At 46.3% G+C, this 23791-nt stretch overlaps 2 protein-coding genes across 3 annotated transcripts in view; one reads left to right on the top strand and one right to left on the bottom strand.

Moving 5' to 3' along the window:
* The window catches only part of LOC149325805 (uncharacterized), an 82509-nt gene that overhangs the window by 21909 nt on the left and 36809 nt on the right, over positions 1–23791 (bottom strand). The window contains exon 2 of one of the 2 annotated variants that reach the window (XM_089562751.1): positions 466–489. The exons of the other annotated variant lie outside the window; for it this stretch is intronic. The gene's annotated coding sequence lies outside the window, so the exon portion shown is untranslated. Of the gene's footprint in view, positions 1–465; positions 490–23791 lie in introns of those variants that run through there. 2 annotated transcript variants of the gene reach the window in all.
* Positions 1–23791, top strand: part of LOC149325806 (uncharacterized) — a 93982-nt gene that overhangs the window by 54264 nt on the left and 15927 nt on the right. The window contains exon 5 of the mRNA XM_089564390.1: positions 5767–5807. Coding sequence (XP_089420516.1) covers positions 5767–5807 — 41 coding nt within the window. The remainder of the gene's footprint in view (positions 1–5766; positions 5808–23791) is intronic.

Below are 23791 nucleotides of genomic sequence, written 5' to 3'. Positions count from 1 at the left end.
CTTGATGAAATCAATACTCAATTTTAGGTCGATGTTCTCAACCTACACTCTTTGTCAATTTGCGTTCATAAAGCTTGTGAATTCGCTGTCCACAATCACCGAAAGCGCATACACGAACCCTGCGCATTTGCTAAGCCTGCTCGTCGCGGAACGAGGTCTTCGTCGATTGAAATTTAAGAACTTGGCAAGCGTTTATTGCTGGCCAGTGTTGAAATGTGCACATGTGAAATACAGTCGCTAGTTTTGTTTACTTTTAAAAGCGGGAAAGGTTGTGGCAAGCGCAGGTATGTTTACACCGTCCTCATCAGCTCAGCCGCCGATCTCCCGAGAAGGTGAAGGGCGCCCGTCCGCCGACCGGAATTGTGGGTGTCGCCGGCCTGAACAAAATGCCGCACGACGAGGATGTGTGGCTTTTGGTCGTGTTGGTGTTGTGGTCGGTCTAGTGTGACCGCTGTGACCACCGCTGTCGTCATCGCATCGTTGTACAGGCTGAAAACGAACGAACGGGCAAAAGCGAAACTCGATGGCAGCTCCTCCATTGCTATGCGGCGAGTGAAGCTAAAGCTTTCGAATGCATTTGCAAATAGCCGTGTAGCACCGTCTGAGTACGTCAAGCCCATTCCAAGTTTCGAATGCCATTCGAACACACCCCCCGGATATAAGTTTTTCCACTATTACAGCTTAACGAATCAAGGTTCACCTCCCTCCCCTTCCTGACACGCATCCCCTCTCACACCACTTTCCTTCCCCACCCCCGGGGCCTTCCTCCTCGGAGCGAAGGCCCTATTTAATCCCTGCCAATGATGAACGCTTTGCCCAGACGAAGACAAGTCCCCTTGTCGAAACGTTGGCTCAAGCAACCTGAGGTTTTCCCCTCCCTTGTTCATTTTGTGATCGCCAAGGACCATCTACCACACCCTCTCTCTACCATGGATTCGAATTAGATGTCATTCTAACGTACCCGCAGGTATTAGGCGACATTTTACAGATCGTGGCCTCACGTTGTGGAACAAGTCCTTAATTTATTGAGCCCGCTGTAAGTACGAGCGAACACGTAGGATATTCTTATCTAAAACAGACATTTCTCTCACCAAAAGTGCAATACGGCAGCAGGCACCACCGGTGGCGAGAAATGACGCCAAATTAAAAATTTTTCACGCGTCGTGAAGTACAGCTCTTCGTGCCCTTGTGTCATTTGAAATGCCTCTTGTGCGGTTTAGTGACAAAAACATATCACATATATATCACAGAAAGACATGTCACAAATGTGGTCATATATTTGGCCCTTTCTAAGCGTATCCTGAAAAAGGCGCTGAACGTTTTGATGTCGCCTAACTCATTTTTTCTTAACACCACTCTTGCCTCCCACTGCGAGCAAGGAAAATTGGGGCTAGAGATCTGAGGAGCACTGTGTACGTTCGTCGTTTCAATGTGTACTTATAGAGTAATTCTCTGAGTTGGGAAAAAACGAGCACTCATATAGATTAACCATCGTAATTTCCTGCCAGGTTTTTCCTCTTGAAACATGGAAAAAACCACCTAGGCGCAAATAATTTCACAAGCACAAAAAGAGACGAGGAGACAACGGACAGGCGCCAATCCGTTGTCTCCTCGTATCTTTTTGTCCTTGTGAAATTATTTGCGCCTAGGTGGTTTTTTCCAAGTTTCAAGATGCAAAACCAACTAGCCCGTCAACATGCCTTACTGAAGGTTTTGCCTGTCAGTTATTTGGGCAAAAAGTCGCAAGCTTGTCGATTAACCTGTTTACTGCGCCTAGGATATTCATTTTGAATTCTCAGTGGTACTGGCGATTTTTATCAAGCTGCAGTGGACATGCTCAATGACTATATTATAGACAGCTTCTTTTTTCGTGAAGTTAATCACGTCATCTTTCTAAATCACGGAGTGGTAAGACCAATCGCTTCGATTTTCTTTGAACCTTTGCCCTTAATTTCAGTTAGAGTAGTTATGGAACCAAATAGCTCCTTTCAAGATAAGTTGGATTATACATTTTTAAAAAGGTGCGTGCTAAATTGATGGTCACAGGACAAGTGCCTGCTTTTTTGCTGTGAACGTCAGTTTAGCGGGAAGCATTTCTAAAAGATCCTATACCAACTATCCAATAAGTGTGACCTAAATTGTATAGGGTCTAGGCAACGTTAATAAATTAGCATGAATTATCTTGTACAATTATTTCTATTCGTTTTTTATTATCGTAATAAACTTCCATAAATGCATAAAACTTTCATTTTGCTCCATATATTCAGCGCCCACTTTGATCCTAGAAGTAATGACGCAATAAAACAGAATAATCTCAGTAACATTAACCCCTCATCAGCGCGTTAAGTATAGAATGGAAAAATTATTTATTTCAAGATATGTGAGAGTTTTTTAGTGTCGCGTGCAAAGCTGCTTTTCATATGCGATTTTTTTTTAACTTGGTACTTGAGTGCACCTATTGTGTGCATTCAAACTACGAAGTTTCGCGACGAAAGCTCAATCATTAATCACGTGAGCAAACTTTTAGAGTTTCGCTCTAGAAAATCACAGGGAGAGCATAACTGTGTTCTCACATCTCAGATGCGGTAGGGCACATGATAACGATGGTTTTCAAATTAAACCACTAATTTGCATAATTGATCTAATAGACCCGACACTTACATACATCTGTAGCCTCTGCTTTAGAACTGGCATATTTCTTTACGAATGCAGATCGTTAACGTCGTCGCAATTCTTAAAGGCGCGGTAGTCAGATATTTCAAATTACAGGCCGATTTCTATTCTTCGATACTTTCTAACTGTCTTGAGAAAATCATACATACATAAGGATAAATAAGTTTCTGATGAGTAATTCTATACTGTCAGACTGTCAGTTTGGTTTCAGACAACACAGCCAAGCAAAAAGAAATAAATATTGAAGAATTTGAAGAAAGGCTCCTGGTTCTCGGGATTTGTATCGATTTCACTAAAGCATTTGATCTGATAAATCATGCTCTCTTATTAAAAGAGAGACCGTTATGGCATTAGAGGTGCCAGTCTTTTCTTAATATACTCCTACCTGAAACACCGCAAACAATTTGTTTTCCACAACAGTGTTTTGTCAGCTACAAAAACGATCAATGCCTAATTCCCTCAGGGCAGCATTTTAGGCCCTCTTCTATTCGTGCTGTATATAAATGACTTATTTTCTGTTATTATCTCAGCAAACCTGATTGCATTTGCCGATGATGTGTGAAATGAATTTCTGGAACACTTGCTAAATTGGTCCCGAGCTAATTATTTAAAAGTTAGCACAACTGAAACAAAACACGTAATCTTCTTCGCTAAGAACAAACATATTGAACGTGACGAAGAGCGTTTACTTTCGGAAGCAAAATTGAACTCGTCTCTGCCATAAATTGTCTAGGAGTTAGCTTCTCTGAGAGCTTCAGCTGGGATGCGTAGACTGACAATGTTCTTAACACACTCAACAAAGTAAACTGAATCATATGTGACAATAGGCTCAATTTAAGAACTAAAATTAAACTTTTTCATGTACAATGCCTTTCGAGTTCCATCTCTCAGATATTGTTTCATTATCGTGGGTACTACCACTGAAGAAAACATGGAAAAAATAGTCTTCGCGCGGAAGCGCGCAATAGGACTGATAGCTAATGTGTCATGGTACTCACACACAGATAATCTTTTTGGCAATTTTTATGTTATGAAGCCTACAGCCGTGTGTGCCTTTCGGCTATTATTCGTGTATAGAAAAGCTTTGTCGTGTAATAACTCAGTTTTTCTTGAAATGCTTAATTTGGTCCGTTACACTCCTACTTTTAACGTACGGAATCATAGTTCTTAGTCATTACCACATTTCAGCACTAATTCATATGTCAGCCAATATCCTACAAATTAACAATACTCTTCAATGCCCTCGACGACAAAAATGTTGTACTAGAAAACATCTCTAGAAAATACCTGATTTCCGCACTTCGCCTTCTTCACCGATCCAATCAACTGTGATCTCATGACATGTGCTCCTCGTTGAATTTGCTTCCCGTACAGTCTTTTGCGTCAATGCCTCGTTCTTGCTTTCTCGCGCTGCACTTGCTACCAAAACTGTGGGCACAATGGGCCTCCAAGCTGCATATGGCAGCTCTTTCTGTCGTGTCCCCTCTCAAGGATGTATGCTGCGACAGAATTAATAAATTTTTAAAATTTTCCGAGGCCCTAAACTTTCTTTAAAAAAAAAAAACGCCTGCCCAAGTTGCTAACGCAGACTTACTCTCGCAATGAGCGTTCTTTCTATTTTCTTGCTTTAGAATGCTTTGGTCGTACTTCGGCTGCTGTTTTCAGCGCATTTGTTTGACTTATACATGCGAAGCTTCAGCTTGTGTCCTGGGTTCGCTCTTGCACGCTTTGTCATATGTGACCGCACATGTATATCGCGCTCATTAGAAGGAGGAAATTTTTAAGCTGTACGCTTTTCTTGTACATCCTCTGAGCTTTTTTCTTTTTATTTTAATTTCTTAACTTTGGGACTTGTTGCCATCGGTTCTTATATAAATATAGATCTGGTCGGATTTCCTGTTCCTTTTCACTCGTACGATGACGAATCCTACAACAGGTTGCGCAGCTTTCTCGCTGTGAACTGAAATGGAAAAGCGAGAATCATGAAACAAAGTATACGAAATGCTTCCTACTACTTGCAGTGCGTCCAGATAACGTAGAAAGCGCTGGGCTCAACTAACGGTTGTTAATTATTCCCTACTGTAAAAAAAAAAAATCTAGAATTGCGCTCGTGCTAAACGTGCGCAAGAGTAATTTTAAAAACACTTGCGCCACTATTGCTGTTTGCTGCTGCCCTCTTGGAACGCAGTATGAAGGCTTTATTTTTAAATTCACCAACAAAGTGTTATGGTTTCTGATATAGGATTCTGTATTCACATATATTATTGAAATTAATGCACCCACGGCCTAAAACGCGTGCATGGTAGGAAGACAGCACAAAAACGACAACCACAGGGGAGGACAAGACAGAAAGGAACGCTACTATCAAGTGATTCATTTTGTCATGAAGTCACATTTGTACAACCAGCAGGTCACATCACATGTCACACTTTGCAGAGCCAGCTGTCTTAGAATAACAGATAACAAAAGTTTAATCACCTCTTCAGCTGTAAATGTAGCTGTTGTCAAGAGAGATTGCAAAAAGAAAAAAGAAAAAGAAAGAACCGCGCATGACATACCAGGAAGTAAAATCAAGGAAGTAAATCTGTTACAAAGATTGTTAAAAAATTCTTCAAAAAAAAAAACGCGCTCCGCTGAGTACAGGCTTACAGATGGATCGCCAATGCAGTGCATTTTTCTTTTTCCTTTTTGCCATTTTTTCCTTTCTGCCTTTTACAATAGCTACATTTACAGCTGAAGAGGTGGTTAAACCTTTCTTATGTGTTAGTCTTAGATAGCTGCGCTGTAAAAGTGTGACATGTGATGTGACTGGCTAGTTATATAAATGTAACTTGATGACGAATAAATCAGTTGATAGTAGCGCTCTTTTCTCTCTTGTCCTTCCCCGTGGTTGTCGTTTATGCGCTGTCTTCCTACCAAGTATGAATAACCAACTAGTCCAGCACCATGTTTTATTGAAAAACGCGTGCAGGCACCATAATGTGCACATAACTCTATCCGTCTGTCACCACTGACCTGCCTTATCAAATAATACTGCCCATCTACTTGAAATGCAACTCGTCTGTAATGCTTCATATTTTTATTCCTCCGCAGGAAATATTGTCAACGTGTCAAGTATCTCTACCATGAGACCAGTAAGTAAAGCATCCATTCGCTTAGATTTCGAGACCACTTACAGCATGAAAAAACAAAATCAGAGGGGACACTTAAGCTCCGCCTTACCGGTATGACGCGATAGCTTTATTGGATTAATGCCCATATATGCGGAATGGACCATTCTCTGAACCTGACGCACTGATGCTACGTGCGGTAAAACGGACGCGCGGAGCGGCAAACTACGTAGAAGCTCAGAAGTGCAAGATGCCGGGCTAGTTGGTAATCCATGATGAAATAACAGCGCAAGGAACGGGACGAAAACACGAAGGAAGAAGACACAGACACGGGCGCTGACTAACAACTGAAATTTTATTTCGAAGCAGGACACATATATAAAGTACAAAGAGGGGGGTGTGTCCAAGGCGATCCTGCACAGTCACCGAAACGGTGTAGTCACGTCCAAGGGTAAAAACGATAAAAAGGTGAAAAAGCCGAAAGAAAGACAAAAAGCGATAAAACCACGGTGTAAGAGGCCGGGACGGAAGTAAAAGCGATGAAAACGATGAAAACGGATATCCACATAGCCAAAAGGCAAAAAAAAAAAAAAAACAGCGTTAAACTAACGGTGAAAAACGGGACTAAAATCGCGGCACAAGGTGATGAACAAAAAAGACAGAGAGGGGCATTTAAGAACAAGATTAAACATTTACCCTGCCCCTAAGAAAGTCCAATTCTTTTTGCGACAGGCACAGGGAGGGTGCACTCACACATTGTTCTTTTGCGTTGTGGATTTCGAATGCTTCTACGATTTCCCTGGATATCCTATCCCGTCCTCTGGCAAGAACTGTGCAGCGATTGAAATCTGGGTAACAGGTTTCGTCCGGATCATTACGTTTGCACTTTTTGCAGTGCTTGGCAAGGTGCCCAGAAATTGCAATATTGTCTACATTATTCCTGTGCTCTTGAAGCCTAATGTTGAGGCACCTGCCTGTTTGGCCAATGTATCTCTTCCCACAGGATACGGGCAGAGAGTAGACGACGCCGGTTTTGCAGGGGACGAGTTGTTCCGAATGAGTCTGCCCACACCCACGGGCGATCAGAGGTTTGTTCACCTTCGGGCATAGGGCGGAAAGCTTGTTTGGCGCTGAAAAGACAACGTCAACCCCTGAACGTTTCGCGACCTTTTTGAGGCGGTGGCTGACCTCATGAATGTAGGGCATTACGACCACTCTTCTATTTTTCCTGTTGGACGCCTCCTGCGCGTCATGTCGTCCTTGTTTCTTGGCGACGGACCCGGCCACGGACACCAGAACGTTCAGGGGATATCCGGCGGTTGACAGGCGATCGACCTGGTTGCTGAAACTATCCTGGAAATGATGTTCACAGGACTTCTGAAGCGCATTTTGAAAGCAAAGTCTTACTATCCCTCTCTTAACGAGTTTTGTATGGGCAGACATAAAAGGCAGAATAGCTTTTTTACCCCTGGGCTGATAGGACCAGCAGGTATGCTGGTTAGAGAAATGCAGTCGCAAGTCCAGAAATCTGATTGAGCATTCATGCGGTGTTTCATGCGTCAAAGCCAGAGGAATACATTGGCCAAACATAGAAAGAATTTCGGATACCATAGGGTTAAATGCTTCGTGGCTGCAATTCAAAAGGACGAGATAGTCATCCACGTAACGAAAAATTTTTGCTACGCACGTCCCAGGTAGCACACGGCAGCGGGCCAATATTGGAAATCCACTGGCAAAGCGTGGCCCTAACTAGGCCCAGAGTTGCCAGTGAGCATCCGATATTGGTTGTGCCACTCCTTAGCACATCCAACAATGGCCCTGGTTGTCCAACGTTTTACCAGTATTGGCTGAGCCATAATTAGATCCTGGCTATCATGGGCCAGGTTAGCCAGGATTGCCCCACTGTTTGCCATTGCTGGCTGTGCCATCATCGAATCCTGGCTATCATGGGCCATGTTAGCCAGTGTTGTTCCACTCTTTGCCAGAATTGGCTATGCCATTTCCGGGAGCTGGCTATATTGGCCTAGGATTGCCACCGCTTATCCAGTGTTCAAAGTATACTGGCAAACGTTGGTAAACATTGTGTCATCCATTAAAATGGGTTCAAAATTATTTTTATTGTCGAGTACTATATCGGCAGTTCATAATTTTCGAACGCGCTAAAACATGCGAGTTCAAAGATTTGGTTTTATTTATTATTATATTTTAACCGAACACTTTTGCAGTTTGTGAGCAAAGCTACCCATGATTCCGTTGGAAAAGCTGCACTCTGGTTGCGCAGTGAGCGGCAATAATACGTTTAGGAGAATTGCGATCTAAGTCCTGTTGATCAGAATTAACGTTCTGATTACACCCGAGACGCCTTCAACAAAAATTGTCAACACGTGCCTTCAACAAAAATCAAATAAGTTTCATTTGATTAAATTTTTGGAATAAAAAAATCACTTTATTTTTATTCGCTCTAGGAATTCACTGCCGCAGTACGCAGCTGGTGTCTGCTTCAGGGAGATCGCGATACAAACGTAATAGATGCGCAAGTGCATTCGCTAAACCGAAATTGTGCTCAGTTTTGGCAACGTCCAGAAACGAAGCAGTCGCCTCGTAATTTCGAATTATGCGTTGCGCTCGTGAAATATTAGGCGGGTGCTTCATAAACGCACGCGGACACGTGCTAAGCGATTCCTACGCTTCCCTGCGTCGTGCCCTGTGATCGCGCCTTTCCCGTGTTTTCTGATTTGCTATTTCCTTCCTTTTCTGCAAATCTTTGTGTTGGAAATTGTTGTTTTTGACCATTTTATTCTTCTGTTGCGTAATTTGCATTGGGGGCTATATAGCTCTTGCTCACGTCTTTGCATATTTACTCGCAGGTTTTTTTTTCTTTCGAACATCACCTTTATTGATGAAAACCATCGAAAGTAGTTGCGAACCACAATTCAACATGCCTTTGTTTGTTTTTGCTTTTTTTTGCGCGAAACTTCCACCCCAACAAACAATTTGAGGATTCTTCGACGACCACTGAATAAATGGACTGACAACTGGCGTTAGACGCATGTTAACCTAGCTTGTTTGGCGCATGTACGGTACATGAAACTATGAAAGAGCGCGCATTCTGCTTGGATATTTTTTTTTGCTTTATATTTTTGTTATGTGGTAACATTTTAAGCTATCTTGAACTAACAGAAGCCACATCATACGGCCCCACAAATTACGCGAGTGTCTCAAGTCGTTTTGGCGAAATGCATCTTGAAGCTCCAAGTTTTTCACTTCAAAATTTTCAGGCTTTTGCTGCAGCTTTGTAGCAATACTTTGACGCTTCCGTGTTTCCCATCCACTTCTCTCTTGTAGATATTGCTTTCTGTACTGCCTGTGGCCATGTGACTCATTCTCCAAAAATTCCAAACCCTTTTCACGTGTTTTGGCCTCTTTCCCTCTCTCTTTCAAGTCTTCAAGTCGAATATCTCCCCACCTGTTCTCCCGGCCGTGCCCTTTTCCAGGGAGCGGGCTAACCCCCCACCCCGCGAAGCGCTATTTTTTCTTTTTGGTTGTCACTTTCTCAAACCTGTTTTCCCTCGCACGCAGCTACGCGCTTCGCTGTTCCTCCACCTCCCTGTCTCCACCTTTCAGCTCGAGGACTTTTCTCGGAACCACAAAACCTGTGTAAAGGAAAATTACTCTCTCCCCTCCAGCCAACCCCCCCCCCCCACACACACACACACACACACACCACCGTCTCCACTGCTCGTCTTGGAACCGCGCGACTCATCACATTCTTGACTGCACGGCGGAGCTCAACCACGTGCACAACCAACGCGACGAAAATGCATGCACACTGGAGCTAGCACCGTTCATAGTCTGTGCACGCGAAAAGCCACACTCATATATTAGGAGAGCTCCGACGCTGTTCGTACCGCCTGCAAGATCTTTTGTAAGTACTAAAACTCTTTTACCTTGATATACGTCTGGAAGTTAAAGTGGTTTTTGTAGTAAATGTTGCTTTGACTACATGCGCCTTTATTTTTTAGGCAGGAGAAGAGAGCGAGCCAAAAAGCACGAGGACGACTTCTGTGTACCCACTCTCATTGCGAAATGGCTTGCTTGACGTCGTGCGCAGTGGAATTGTGGCCGAATGGTGAGAATTTAATTTTTCGTCTTTGGTGAGATGAACTCACTAAAGATTCACTACTTTGGCTAACAGCGGGTTTGAACTCATATGACTTGAGATAGAATGCATTCGGGAATATGTCCTTTACCGCTTATGCACGACGGAAATCAGAACCGCTTAATTAATTTTCCACTGCAGACTAGTTGGTAAGGATATGTGTAATACTTCCGTAGTGTTTCTTTTTGCCGTCTACTCTTGCAGACTCAATAGAAAATCCGCAATTACTGGTTAAAGCTTTTGCCCAAGTTCTCTCGCAATGAAAAAGGGCATTACTCTGGACTATAAGACTAGTATTTCTGTGTGGTTTTCAAGTTGCAGTTTCGAATCCAACTATAGCATGCATGCGAAGCAACTAAGGTAAAACAAAGGTGCCCTGAGTTCCTTGCGTTCAGCGTATTTCGTCAAAAATCGCAAGCCGCATTTTTAACCCCATTAAATAAAACTAATCAAAAATGTTGTTTTGACGTCCATGTGGAAAAGACGCTACAACCTGTGCATGTTTACTGGAATAAAAATTACCTCGCAATTTAGAGATACGAGTTATATTAAAACAAAATAATTCATTAATCTGTTTTCAATATCACATTAATTTGCTTATCTCGCATTGAATATATTTACTGGGAGTGCGACACGACGCATTAAACTAAATTAAACCATTTGGTAGAAGGGAAGTTTAGTAAATTAAATTCCACTTTGTGCAACTAATGTGGTGCTGATTCTTAAGAATAAATTAAAAATTATCCTGTAAAATATGTTGCTAGTGTCTTCACGATGACTGTGTTTCACAAAATTCTGTGTTATTTAATCATTTTTGTTTTTGTTCTGTGATGGCCATAATTCAACTTACCATGACATCATGCATCTCTTTGCAGGCTTGGCGCTTCGTGAGGCCATCGTGCAAGAACTAGACGAGGAATTTCTTTGAATGCAGTCCAGCAGTCCCCTTGCAAGTGGAGTGCAACGATTACTTTGGATATGACTGATCAGTTCACTGGAGGACAGCTCCGTTGAGCGCTTTATGGATGCCTTAGCCGTGCCGCAGCAGCTTGCCGAGATGCTTTGTCCAACCGATCGGCACGCACCAAACTTGAAAATAAATTGTTTTCCCACAGCCTCTGCCACCATGCTCTTGGGCCCCTTTTCTTTACTCCCCACGGTGGCTGGTGGTAGCGCAAACCATCCTGTGTGCGCTAGAAGCGTGATTCTTGTAACTCAAAGCAATAAACGGGTCTTTTTTCTGGAATTCTTTCGCAACCTCATTTATGAATATTTGCTAGGTAGAATGGTATGTATGTGCATCCATCCACAGTGCCGGTCATTGGCGAGTGGGTTAATTGCATGTGCCAGCGTTCGAAAGCTGGATGCCATTATTCGAAAGCTGGAAACCATTATTCGAAAGCTGGCAACCATTATTCGAAAGCTGGATGCCAATATTCGAAAGCTGGAAACCATTATTCGAAAGCTGGCTACCAATGTTTGAAAGTTGGCTACCAATGTTTGAAAGTTGGATGCCAGTATGAGACCTTTGCTGGTCCATGCTGCAGAACGAACATCGGGACTGCGTTGGCCGCTTGATCGGCCGAGCGTTGGCCCAAAACTGGCATGAAAGTAAGGCCAATGTCTGAAGTGGTAGCGCTCGGCCCAAATGCCAGTGTAGGACCGATGTTCGTGCCAAGTTTTGCCAACACTTGCGCGACGTTTGGCCAATGTTGTTGTGCTGCCTGGGGTATCAGCGATCCTGTCATTCAACATCCTATCGTATCTAGCAAGGAAGAGTTCGCTTAGGATAGGTGCTACGCAAGAGCCTATGCAGACACCTTGTTTTTGTATATATGCATGTTCACCTGACGTAACATAGGAAGAATTCAGATAAAATTTCACAAGTCGTAGAAAATCACCGATGGACAGGCCTACTTCGTTCTGAAAATTCACGGCTCCGAAGGTGTCGATAGCTTCTTCAATGCAAGACAGCAGTTCTCTGTGCGGTAAAGAATAATATAAATCTTTGATGTCGACCGAGAAGGCGTTTAGGTTGCGGTCATGTTTAATACTTAAAAAATCTATAACCTTTTTTGAGCCATCGATCACAAATGGGTCATCGACGGTTAGCAATTTTAACTTGTCTCTAAGAAAAATCGCGAGAAATTTCTGCCATGACTCTCTTTCAGATGCGATTACACGGAAAGGTATTCCAGGCTTGTGGGTTTTAGCGGAAAAAAACACAGATCCACTGAGACGACTCGCGGTATTAAGTTTACAAGCCAAATTGTCCAGTTTTAGGGACTTACATAAAGCCACGGCTTGCTTTTTCACCTTGGAGAGGTTGGCGTGGTTCCTATTGAATGCAGTCTCGAGGGCGCTGGTGGCTCTTGAGCTAAATTCACCTGCGGATAGTACGGTAAAGCCACCTTCTTTGTCAGAAGGGACCAGAAGTAGTTCATTGTTTCGGAGATAGTTGATGGTCTGATGCACAGGAAAATTTTTGGAGAATGGCTGGTACTTGCGGAGTACATCGACGCCTTCCGAGATGCATCTGGTCTTGTCACTATCGGGTGCTTTCTGTCCAACCATCCGCACGAGCCCGAGAAGTTCTGCGGCGGACTTTTTTGGTTCTATGGCAAATTTTGGGCCTAGGCTGAGGAGGCTTCTCACGGAGTTCGGTAAGTGAACGTCACCCACCGTGTGCACAGGATTGCGAGGCCTTGCTCACGCTACGGACGTGGCTACCAAAGAAGACATCAAGGCCTCGCAATCCTGTGCACACGGTGGGTGACGTTCACTTACCGAACTCCGTGAGAAGCCTCCTCAGCCTAGGCCCAAAATTTGCCATAGAACCAAAAAAGTCCGCCGCAGAACTTCTCGGGCTCGTGCGGATGGTTGGACAGAAAGCACCCGATAGTGACAAGACCAGATGCATCTCGGAAGGCGTCGATGTACTCCGCAAGTACCAGCCATTCTCCAAAAATTTTCCTGTGCATCAGACCATCAACTATCTCCGAAACAATGAACTACTTCTGGTCCCTTCTGACAAAGAAGGTGGCTTTACCGTACTATCCGCAGGTGAATTTAGCTCAAGAGCCACCAGCGCCCTCGAGACTGCATTCAATAGGAACCACGCCAACCTCTCCAAGGTGAAAAAGCAAGCCGTGGCTTTATGTAAGTCCCTAAAACTGGACAATTTGGCTTGTAAACTTAATACCGCGAGTCGTCTCAGTGGATCTGTGTTTTTTTCCGCTAAAACCCACAAGCCTGGAATACCTTTCCGTGTAATCGCATCTGAAAGAGAGTCATGGCAGAAATTTCTCGCGATTTTTCTTAGAGACAAGTTAAAATTGCTAACCGTCGATGACCCATTTGTGATCGATGGCTCAAAAAAGGTTATAGATTTTTTAAGTATTAAACATGACCGCAACCTAAACGCCTTCTCGGTCGACATCAAAGATTTATATTATTCTTTACCGCACAGAGAACTGCTGTCTTGCATTGAAGAAGCTATCGACACCTTCGGAGCCGTGAATTTTCAGAACGAAGTAGGCCTGTCCATCGGTGATTTTCTACGACTTGTGAAATTTTATCTGAATTCTTCCTATGTTACGTCAGGTGAACATGCATATATACAAAAACAAGGTGTCTGCATAGGCTCTTGCGTAGCACCTATCCTAAGCAAACTCTTCCTTGCTAGATACGATAGGATGTTGAATGACAGGATCGCTGATACGTGCGTAGCAAAAATTTTTCGTTACGTGGATGACTATCTCGCCTTTTGAATTGCAGCCACGAAGCATTTAACCCTATGGTATCCGAAATTCTTTCTATGTTTGGCCAATGTATTCCTCTGGCTTTGACGCATGAAACACCGCATGAATGCTCAATCAGATTTCTGGACTTGCGACTGCATTTCTCTAACCAGCATACCTGCTGGTCCTATCAGCCCAGGGGTAAAAAAGCTATTCTGCCTTTTATGTCTGCCCATACAAAACTCGTTAAGAGAGGGATAGTAAGACTTTGCTTTCAAAATGCGCTTCAGAAGTCCTGTGAACATCATTTCCAGGATAGTTTCAGCAACCAGGTTGATCGCCTGTCAACCGCCGGATATCCCCTGAACGTTCTGGTGTCCGTGGCCGGGTCCGTCGCCAAGAAACAAGGACGACATGACGCGCAGGAGGCGTCCAACAGGAAAAATAGAAGAGTGGTCGTAATGCCCTACATTCATGAGGTCAGCCACCGCCTCAAAAAGGTCGCGAAACGTTCAGGGGTTGACGTTGTCTTTTCAGCGCCAAACAAGCTTTCCGCCCTATGCCCGAAGGTGAACAAACCTCTGATCGCCCGTGGGTGTGGGCAGACTCATTCGGAACAACTCGTCCCCTGCAAAACCGGCGTCGTCTACTCTCTGCCCGTATCCTGTGGGAAGAGATACATTGGCCAAACAGGCAGGTGCCTCAACATTAGGCTTCAAGAGCACAGGAATAATGTAGACAATATTGCAATTTCTGGGCACCTTGCCAAGCACTGCAAAAAGTGCAAACGTAATGATCCGGACGAAACCTGTTACCCAGATTTCAATCGCTGCACAGTTCTTGCCAGAGGACGGGATAGGATATCCAGGGAAATCGTAGAAGCATTCGAAATCCACAACGCAAAAGAACAATGTGTGAGTGCACCCTCCCTGTGCCTGTCGCAAAAAGAATTGGACTTTCTTAGGGGCAGGGTAAATGTTTAATCTTGTTCTTAAATGCCCCTCTCTGTCTTTTTTGTTCATCACCTTGTGCCGCGAATTTAGTCCCGTTTTTCACCGTTAGTTTAACGCTGTTTTTTTTTTTTTTTTGCCTTTTGGCTATGTGGATATCCGTTTTCATCGTTTTCATCGCTTTTACTTCCGTCCCGGCCTCTTACACCGTGGTTTTATCGCTTTTTGTCTTTCTTTCGGCTTTTTCACCTTTTTATCGTTTTTACCCTTGGACGTGACTACACTGTTTCGGTGATTGTGCAGGATCGCCTTGGACACACCCCCCTCTTTGTACTTTATATATGTGTCCTGCTTCGAAATAAAATTTCAGTTGTTAGTCAGCGCCCGTGTCTGTGTCTTCTTCCTTCGTGTTTTCGTCCCGTTCCTTGCGCTGTTATTTCATCATTACGTAGAAGCGCTGCCAGGCGCCTTGCCGAAACGCGCCGGAGTCAAGTTGCAGTCGTAGTGTAGTATTTCTGTAGTCTGTCTTCTGCAGTGACGTATCTCTGTAGTCTGCCTTCTGTAGTGCATTTCTGTAGTGTGTTGTACTTCCGTAGTCATTACCAAGTGCGCTTTATTTGTCAATTAATATGCAGCTACAGAGCAGCAGTCTGACTCTGAACATCTCATGCATTCCTGCAGTACAGCCAGGCACAAAAACATCTCTCTTGGAGCAAATCGACTATTTATTTACATATATACAGAATTTTTCTTCATCAGGTCTCTCTTGTTCAGACTGTCCAAGTGAAGAAAAAGAGCAGTGATATATATCGTATGCGTGCACAGCAAGTGCATGTAAATGTTGCAAAAGTCATACAGTGGAATCTCGATTATGCATTCCTCTTTCATGCAACGACCCACATTTTACGACAAATTGGCCCGAGGTAAACCCATAGGAACAATGCCTCAATTATACAACTCAAGGCCTCAAGAAGGCGGATGAGAGGTTCCTTCTCCGCCTTCTCACCGATACGTTGCTGGGCCCGGCAGCAATAAAAAATGTTGGCCCTTCCTTTAACGGCAGCTGCCCGCACTGTGGAGCGGTGTCTTCGAACGCCTATCACATGGTGCGGGCCTGCCCCTCCAACCTCGCAATTCCCCCATCCCTAACCCAAGACTTGGAGACGGCTCTGCTTGGCTACCACGAACTATACAGGCCCAACAAGCCTTAGTTGGTCGCGCCCGGGCTGCGGCCACCAGCTGTGGGGTCCCAAACTAGGGACCTCCACCTAGTGCTTGTAAAGATCGTTCCCTTACGGGCTGATACAAAAATACCTCCTGTTCCTTTCAGATAAATGTTTTCACCACCGCCGCTTCGGGTGCATCCGGCTTGCGCCGGCTTGCGCCGTCCTTTCGTATGAGTCGAATGATGCGGTATCTCGTGTCATTGCGTGCGCGTTCACGAATGTGCGGTCATGGACGGTGCGTCCACGTCGTCAGACGGCGCGTCTTAAAATTATACTAAAACGTCCGCAAGAAGGAAATGTGTGAGGGAACGTTGGGAACGTAATACTGAAGCGAAGCGTTTGAAAAGTGCTTCGCAACACATGTGAAAGGAACTCCAGTCGTCAAGCACTCGCCTCCGGAAACATGAAGAAGCAAGGCGTTTGAAACGTGCATCACAGCGGACGCCAAGAGAACTCCAGTCGCCTGTCTTGCACGAGTCCCAAGTGGAGCCAAGAGAGGCGACATGTGTGGAACAGGCGTCACTGCTTTCTCATTTCCCCAATGCGGGTCGCCGCAGGTATCTCTAGCGTTTTTTGCGTTCTAACAAGGCGTGAAGAGCAGCGCCGCGGAAGGCGTCAGACTGCACGGGAATACTCGTAGACTTGTCGGGTGCGTTCTGTGTCCTCAAAACTGCGAGGACACTTTGGGAACTAAAGTGTTGAGAAGCGAAAGCTGAGGACACTATGCCGTGATGACTTCCGCTGGATATATTGATACCCAAGTTATACACCTTTCGGAGATCTTAAGTGTTAATTACGCTTAATTACACATTTTTCCATCCAATTTGACACAAATCTGTCATTTTCCCGACCATTCTGTGACAATTTTCACTATGCCGTGATGAGTTCCGGTGGATGTGACGTTACACCGTTCCCGTGGGTATATCAACGTCCGCGCTATTTCGACTCAATTTCGACATTTGTGACTCTAATTAATTAACTTATTACTCTACAGTCATCAAACTTGGCTTCTAGATTCATTTTTTCCTTCCCGAGTTAAACGCGTGGGACACGCTTTGTTAACGGGCGGAGGACAGTATGAGCCATTAAAGGCTTTAAGGCTTTCGCCTCAAAACATGCAGCTTCTATGAGTTAATTATCTAGAAGCCTGCAAAGGCACATCTGAAATATCGAGGCCATTATCTGCCAGGCGGAAGCAGTATTCAAGTTGGCATCTGGGCCAAATCAAATGAATTCCTTGCAGCCACGAATTCCAGCCGAAAGCAGGCTTGTGTGCGAACTCCCAGAAGAAAGCGCCGAGGTTTTCTTTGACTCTCTATACAGGAATCGGAAGGCACTGCAAGAATCTCGTATCCCCCGTTATGAGTATGACTAAAAAATTGGTAGCAGCGTAGCTCAGCTCACACTGGTTATGCAAGCGAAAGCCACGCTTGTACAACCAGCGTGAAGTCACACTACGGCCTATTAGTGCAGTGGCGCGTGTATGCCAAAACGTTGAGCGCTAACATGCAGCTCACATCTCTCTCTCACCACCGCCACGTACCTCAAAGCGCGACTGAGACGTTCAATCACCCAGGGTGGTGGTGGTGGTGGTGGAAAACATTTATTTACACATACACTACTGGAGGTATTGAATGAGCTGACCCAGAGGGGGCCAGCCCTTACAAGTACTAGGTGGAGGTCCCTAGTTCGGGACCCCAGTGGCGTCGGCTGCCGCCTGGGCTCGCGCGACCAAGGCCCGTTGGGCCTGCAGGTGAGAGCAGCCGAGCAGGGTCGTCTCCCAGTCCTCCCTGGTTGGCTTGGGGTGAGGGGGGATAGCAGGGTTGTAGGGGCAGGCCCAATCACCCAGGGAGCAAGTTGTGCGCTCTTTCCTAAGAATCATCCGAGTATAGAACTTTGTCAGCGTCAATAACACAATGAACGCCGAGGGCCTATAACTTCAGTGCCGCGTTTCTGCCACGGCGTTGTCAATGCCAATGCATTTAGTACCCTGCTGTCATTGGCGTCACGTACCTTCCAGCGCGACTGAGGTGTCCACTGTCCCAAGGGCAAGTTATGTGCCTTTCCTTTGTTTTCGAAGCTCCTGCTCTTCATCGGTTTCGGCTGCCCGTTCAGCGCGTTTACGCTCGCTGTCGATTGCTAAATTCCTCGCACTGTTGACAATGTCGACCGGAGGATCAGACTCGGCCCGACGTCTGCGAGTATCCCCTCTCGAGTACGTCTGGCTCCGGCTGACCTGCTTCGTCCATAGCGAGACACTGGATAGGCAGCGCGCAGCGGCCGCTTTGACGGCGGAGTATGCGGCTGCAAATGCGGCCACGTGGTGTACTTAATAGCTCCGCTCCTCCTGTTCAAGGTCATTCGTGAGACACAGCGAAACTTGCGCCACCAGGCTAGCAAAGTTTTCGCTTAAAAATACGAAGCTCTGTCCCGATTACAATGAGCCTGACAACAGACAAAGGCCTCTCCCATGCCTCTACTTAACCTGGTTCTGTGCCAAATGCGGCCACTTCATCCACCCGAACTTCCTAATCTCATCCGTCAACTTTTTGCAGCACTCAGCTACGCTTGCCTTCTCTTGGAATCCTGTCCGTTACAATTAATAAATACCCGTCATCTTTCCTTCGCATTACATGCCCTGACCAAGCCCATTTCTTCCTCTTGATTTCGACTAGTATTTCATTGAACCGCTTTAGTTCCCTCACCCACTCTGCTCTCTTCCTTTCTCTAAACGTTACTTCTACAATTTTTCTTTGGATAGCTCATTGCCTTGTGAATAACTTAAGCTGAACCCTCTTTGTTAGCCTCCATGTTTCTGCCCCGTAGGTGTGTACTGGTAAGATACACCTGTTGTACACTTTTCTCGTGAGGGATAACGGTAAACTGCCGATCATGATCTGGGAGAAAGCGCCCTCCGACCCATTCTTATTCTTCTAGCAAATTGTACTATCATGGTCCGGTTCTGCGGATAGCTTTGTCCACGTGACTCTCAGTTCACAATGACGGGATTTGAAGGCGCAGGCTCCTTTCCCAAGCAATACAGCCGTGGGAAGTCGAGCACCAGGCCGGGGCATAGCTTGTACCCATTTTGAGAAAACCGGTGGGTACCCAACCGGCGGCGGGAGTCGAACCCATCACCTCCCGAAGCCGAGGCGGGCGCTCTGCCACGAGGCCACGGCTGCTTCTCCCAAGTAGATGTATTTTTTTACGTGCCTTTTTCTTCGCCATCTTTTTGCGCAGTAAGTTTAGTCGGTTGAACTTGATTTCGGGGTTGCGTTATGTATAAATATCTGCATTTCTGAAATAAGCAGTAGTCGCTAATCAGCGCCTGTGTTGTGTTCTCGCTCCGCCCTGTGTTAACGCTGTTCCCGACATGATGGTAAACCAAGCCCAACTCTCCACTCTTCTGAGCATAAGCACAACATTCACCCATTTTCAGCGAGCATATTGTAACGTGGCGGCCAGCCGAAGAATGAGGCGTGGTGAACGATGGAGAAGAGATGATTTAATGGCCGCTGGCCTAGCGCGGGCGCTCCGTCCCGCGCCACTGCCAGCTTCGTCTTCGTCACACTACCCGGGGCCACCGAGCGATCGTCCCGATCGGTGACGAACAGACGCGCGAAATGGCGATGGTCTTGGGTGGAGGGTTGAACAGTATGTAGAAGATGGTGCAGTGCTGGCCGCCACGATGAGAAAGATGAGATAATGAGTCCCGGTCCACGAAGCATCCGGGCCGTAGGGTGCCACAAGCTGACGGCCGAGGTCCTTGGACGCACCGAACGGCAGGGGCAGGGGGGCGGTGCGCTCATGTGTGGGCAGGGTCTTGGGTCGGTCGCGTCTTGGGTCGGTTGGGTCGGTTGGGTCTTGGGTCGTCGTGTCTTGTGGTCCGGGCAGGGGACGGGGCAGGGGTGAGCGGCGAGGTCGGTTCAGGTCGGGCGGGCTGGGGCACGGCCGTGCGGGGTGGACCAGGTACTCACGGCCGACGTCCATGGCAGGCGCAGGACGCCGAAGCTCCGTGACCAGGATGGCGATGAAGGGCTCCCAGCACCTACACCAAATGTAACGTGGCGGCCAGCCGAAGAATGAGGCGTGGTGAACGATGGAGAAGAGATGATTTAATGGCCGCTGACCTCGCGCGAGCGCTCCGTCCCGCGCCACTGCCAGCCTCGTCTTCGTCACAATATCTTTCGAACATTGATGAGCGATAAACGCCTCTTTACCACCGAATTCGTGAGCAAAGGCGTCCAACTGCAACAAAGCAAATACCCTCAGTGAAGCGCGCAACCTGCACCGCAAGTGGCATCAACACCGGGGGCTGAAACAGCGAGAACTGCCCCTTTAAGCCGAACACAACAGTGCGAGGAGCAAGGCAAAGGAGAAGGACCGGCACATGCGCTTCCGTTTGTCCCGACACCTTGCTTTTGTGTCCTTTTAGCCCCACCCCTTTTATAATGCACCTGAAAAGGATGTCTTTAAGGAAATAAAATTCAGGGGGCACTTTGACTCTCTAAAGTGCTGCAAGGCAAAAGCGTTTCCTGGAGCACTGTTTGTTTTTTTCAATTTTTATTTTTCATATTGTATTTCTTCTTTTGTTTCTTTTTATTTAGTTTTTATTTTTGTTCATTTTCTTATTTTTATTCTTTATTTATTTTACTTTATTTATGAAGCCCATGCATTCAATAGATGCGCCTTTATTCATACTCAAACCCTGTGCCTTCGTGGCGAAGTGGTAGCTTCTGCATTTTGAAATGCCAAAGGCCCTGGTTCGATTCCCAGCCTCGACACAGTTGTTTTTTCAAGCAGTGACGCCGAAACGCGGACACACTTGCTAACATGCCTTGGTCACGACAGTATGAGGCACGAAAGGCTTTCGCCTTAAAAATGAAATGCGTCCTGGAGCGCAGGAGTTCTACAGCAACCAAAGAAGCACGTCCAGCACTATGCACATAATATGTAGACCTGCACAACGAGTTGCAGTCGGCGGGTTTCAAGCAACGTGAAGCGCAACTTTCGAGTCGAGCCCGTGATCGAGTCCGACTACAACCAAACCAATTCTCCACGCAATGCGCGCAACATCAAGGCTACACGTACAGCTCCCAGCAGAGCCAGTTGCGTGAACGGCGGTACTAAGACAACACGAAGCGTCGCTTTCGTAGCCCGCAAGCGAACGAGTCCATCTGCAAACGGCATTTACTGCGAATACCGTAGTCGTTCGCGCTTCACACCAAATTTTCCGAGAAAACAAGAATGACAACGGAAGGACTTACCTCACGAAGAATCGGATCCAGAGCATTAGGCCTCGTTGTGTTTTGCGGACGGAATGACAAAGTATTCACAGTGCCTCATATGCTGTTACACCCACAAGCACAACACAAGTTCGGCATCGCCGCAACACGCAGACACCGTCAACGCTGGAAAAGCGCTTCCCACCAAAACTATGTCGCACAAAAAGAAAACGAAGCGCGATTTCTGCACCCGGCAATGGCGCCCAGGGTTTCCAGGTCCTGAACTCGAAAAAGCGCCACAAAAATCACAAAAGTAGCCAAAAATGAAGCCAAGGTCTCGCTGGAGAGTCAAAAGTAGCCGAAAAAGCGTCAAAGTTGCCGAAAAGCGGCGCCAGAAGTATGCAAGAGGCATAAAAGTCGCAAAAAAAATTGTAATCCTTGCAAGATGCAGATTAACAGTGGATGTGAATAACTGAAGTAAAAAAGCATCAAATCAAATGGTTTGGTTTGGTTAGGTTTATGGGGTTTAACGTCCCAAAGCGACTAAGGCTATGAGAGACGCCGTAGTGGAGGGTTCCGGAAATTTCGACCACCTGGGGTTCTTTAACGTGCACTGACATCGCACAGTACACGGGCCTCGAATTTCTCCTCCAAAGAAATTCAACCGCCGCGGCCGGGATCGAACCCGCGTCTTTCGGGACAGCAGCCGAGCACCATAGCCACTGAGCCACCGCGGCGGCGTCTCAAATCAAATGGAAGGAAATACATGAACATCATTGAACAGGAGCACGGAAACGCGCGAGGAATTTCCGAAGGGAGAGAAAGGGTAGAAAAAGTAACCTGAAGTGTTTTTGTTCTCTGCGGAGGAGAATAATTTGGGTTCCTAAGCGACTGCTATAACGATTTGCATTCTCATATAAATTTGGCATGCGTGGCACTGGTTTTTGCACTTAATTTCTTCACTGCTCTGTGTGTGTCGTCTCTCCGTCCCTCGTCTGCCAGCGCTGCATGTTCAGGGTGTTGAAGGAGAAGGAAAAGGTCTTGGGTGGATAGTGTTCGGCGAAATCCAATGAGGGTGGGGGGGGGGGAGATAGTCCGTGGCCTGAAGATGGGAAGTGAGGCGGGCAAGCACCATGTTCTCCATGAGCTTGCCCGCGCAGGAGGTGAGGGAAATGGGACGGAGGTTATTGATGGGGGAGGGTTTATTGGGTTTCGGTATGAATGAGACCAGGGACGATGTCCAGTCCACTGGCTGGGTGCCAGAAGTCCAGGCGTCGTTGATGACAGTAAGAAGAAATGTTTGGGCTTCGGGGGGAAGGTTCTTGAGAGTTGTGTATGTGATTTTATCTGCCCCAAGGGCAGAGTGTGTGTTACAACGTGTGTGTGCTGTGTCAAGTTCTGTGTGCGTGAAGGGAACGTCTAGTGCGGGATGTCGGAATATAAGAGAGCCATAACACAGGAACGGCCGCAGCGGCGGCTCGGTGGCTATCGTGCTCGGCTGCTGACTCGAAAGACGCGTTGTGATCCCGACCGCGGCGGCGGAATTTCGGTAGAGGAGAAATGATAGAGGCCCGTGTACTGTGCAATGTCAGTTAAAGAACACCAGCCGTCCACTAGGGCGCATCTCATAGCCTGTGCCGCTTTAGGACGTTAGACTCCATAAACCAAGTGAAACGGTGCGACTCTAAGCATGACAATGGCACTGCTGAAATTTTTTTTAAAGTTGCCCCGCCGCGGTGGCTCAGTGATTACGGATCTCGGCTGCTGACCCGAAAGACGCGGGTTCGCTCCCGGCGGCAGCGGCTGAATTTCGATGATGGCGAAATTCTAGAGGCCCGTGTGCTGTGCGATGTCAGTGCACGTTAAAGAACCCCAGGTGGTCGACATTTCCGGAGACCTTCACTACGGCGTCCCTCATAGCCTGAGTCGCTTTGGGACGTTAAACCTCAATAAACCAAACCTTTTAAATTGTTTTTTTACGTAATGCCTTAGCTTTAAAGGGTACCTGGAAGGAGTTATAACAAAGTTGCGGTATGTGTGTGATGTGAAAGGACGCCGCTCACAAATGTGCGCCAGGAGGATTTTTTTTATTCGCTTTGTAGAAGCTCAGTTATCTATAGACAAAATTTGAATGCCAGCACCTTCGCGCCACTTCTCCCTTCTTGTCAATTTTTGCACGTTGGGACGTTGGCGTTCCCATAACATCTAGCAGGAATATTTTTGCACGTTGTAGAAGCTGAGCTATCTATAGGGAAACTGAATTTCAACGGATTCGCGCCTTTCCCTCTCCTCTTGTCGCTTTTTACGCGTTGAAAGGTCGGCGGTCCTGCCATAGCGCCGCGGGCGGATCCCTGACCAGTCATAGCTATGCCGCTTGTTCGCCATGGCAGCTGCCTGACGTCTGAAAGCATCTAACCAATACTCATCTCTGCATACTCAGTAGCGGTGCGACGGAGCAGGGTGCTAGCATGAAAAAGTCGCCGAAAAGGGCTCGTCAACTTTTGCGCCTGATTGTGGACTTCCTGCTGCGTGTAGAAGAGTATTATTTGACTCAGGTTTCATGACAACCTAATGCTGTGATTGACAAAGTTGACGTGCTCTCCTGGGACGTTGGTTCAACAAACGTTAAAAATTGTGTAAATTGTTAACTTTTTCGTTTATTTTTTTTTTTCAGTTAGAAGCCCGCTTTTTTCGGCATAGCAGTGGCA

The sequence above is a fragment of the Amblyomma mixtum genome, chromosome 10, assembly GCF_055824585.1.
Source record: "Amblyomma mixtum isolate Tamu chromosome 10, ASM5582458v1, whole genome shotgun sequence".
Taxonomy (NCBI): Eukaryota; Metazoa; Arthropoda; class Arachnida; order Ixodida; family Ixodidae; genus Amblyomma; species Amblyomma mixtum.
Note: the sequence above shows the minus strand (reverse complement) of the source record. Positions and strands in the feature narration are given on the sequence as shown.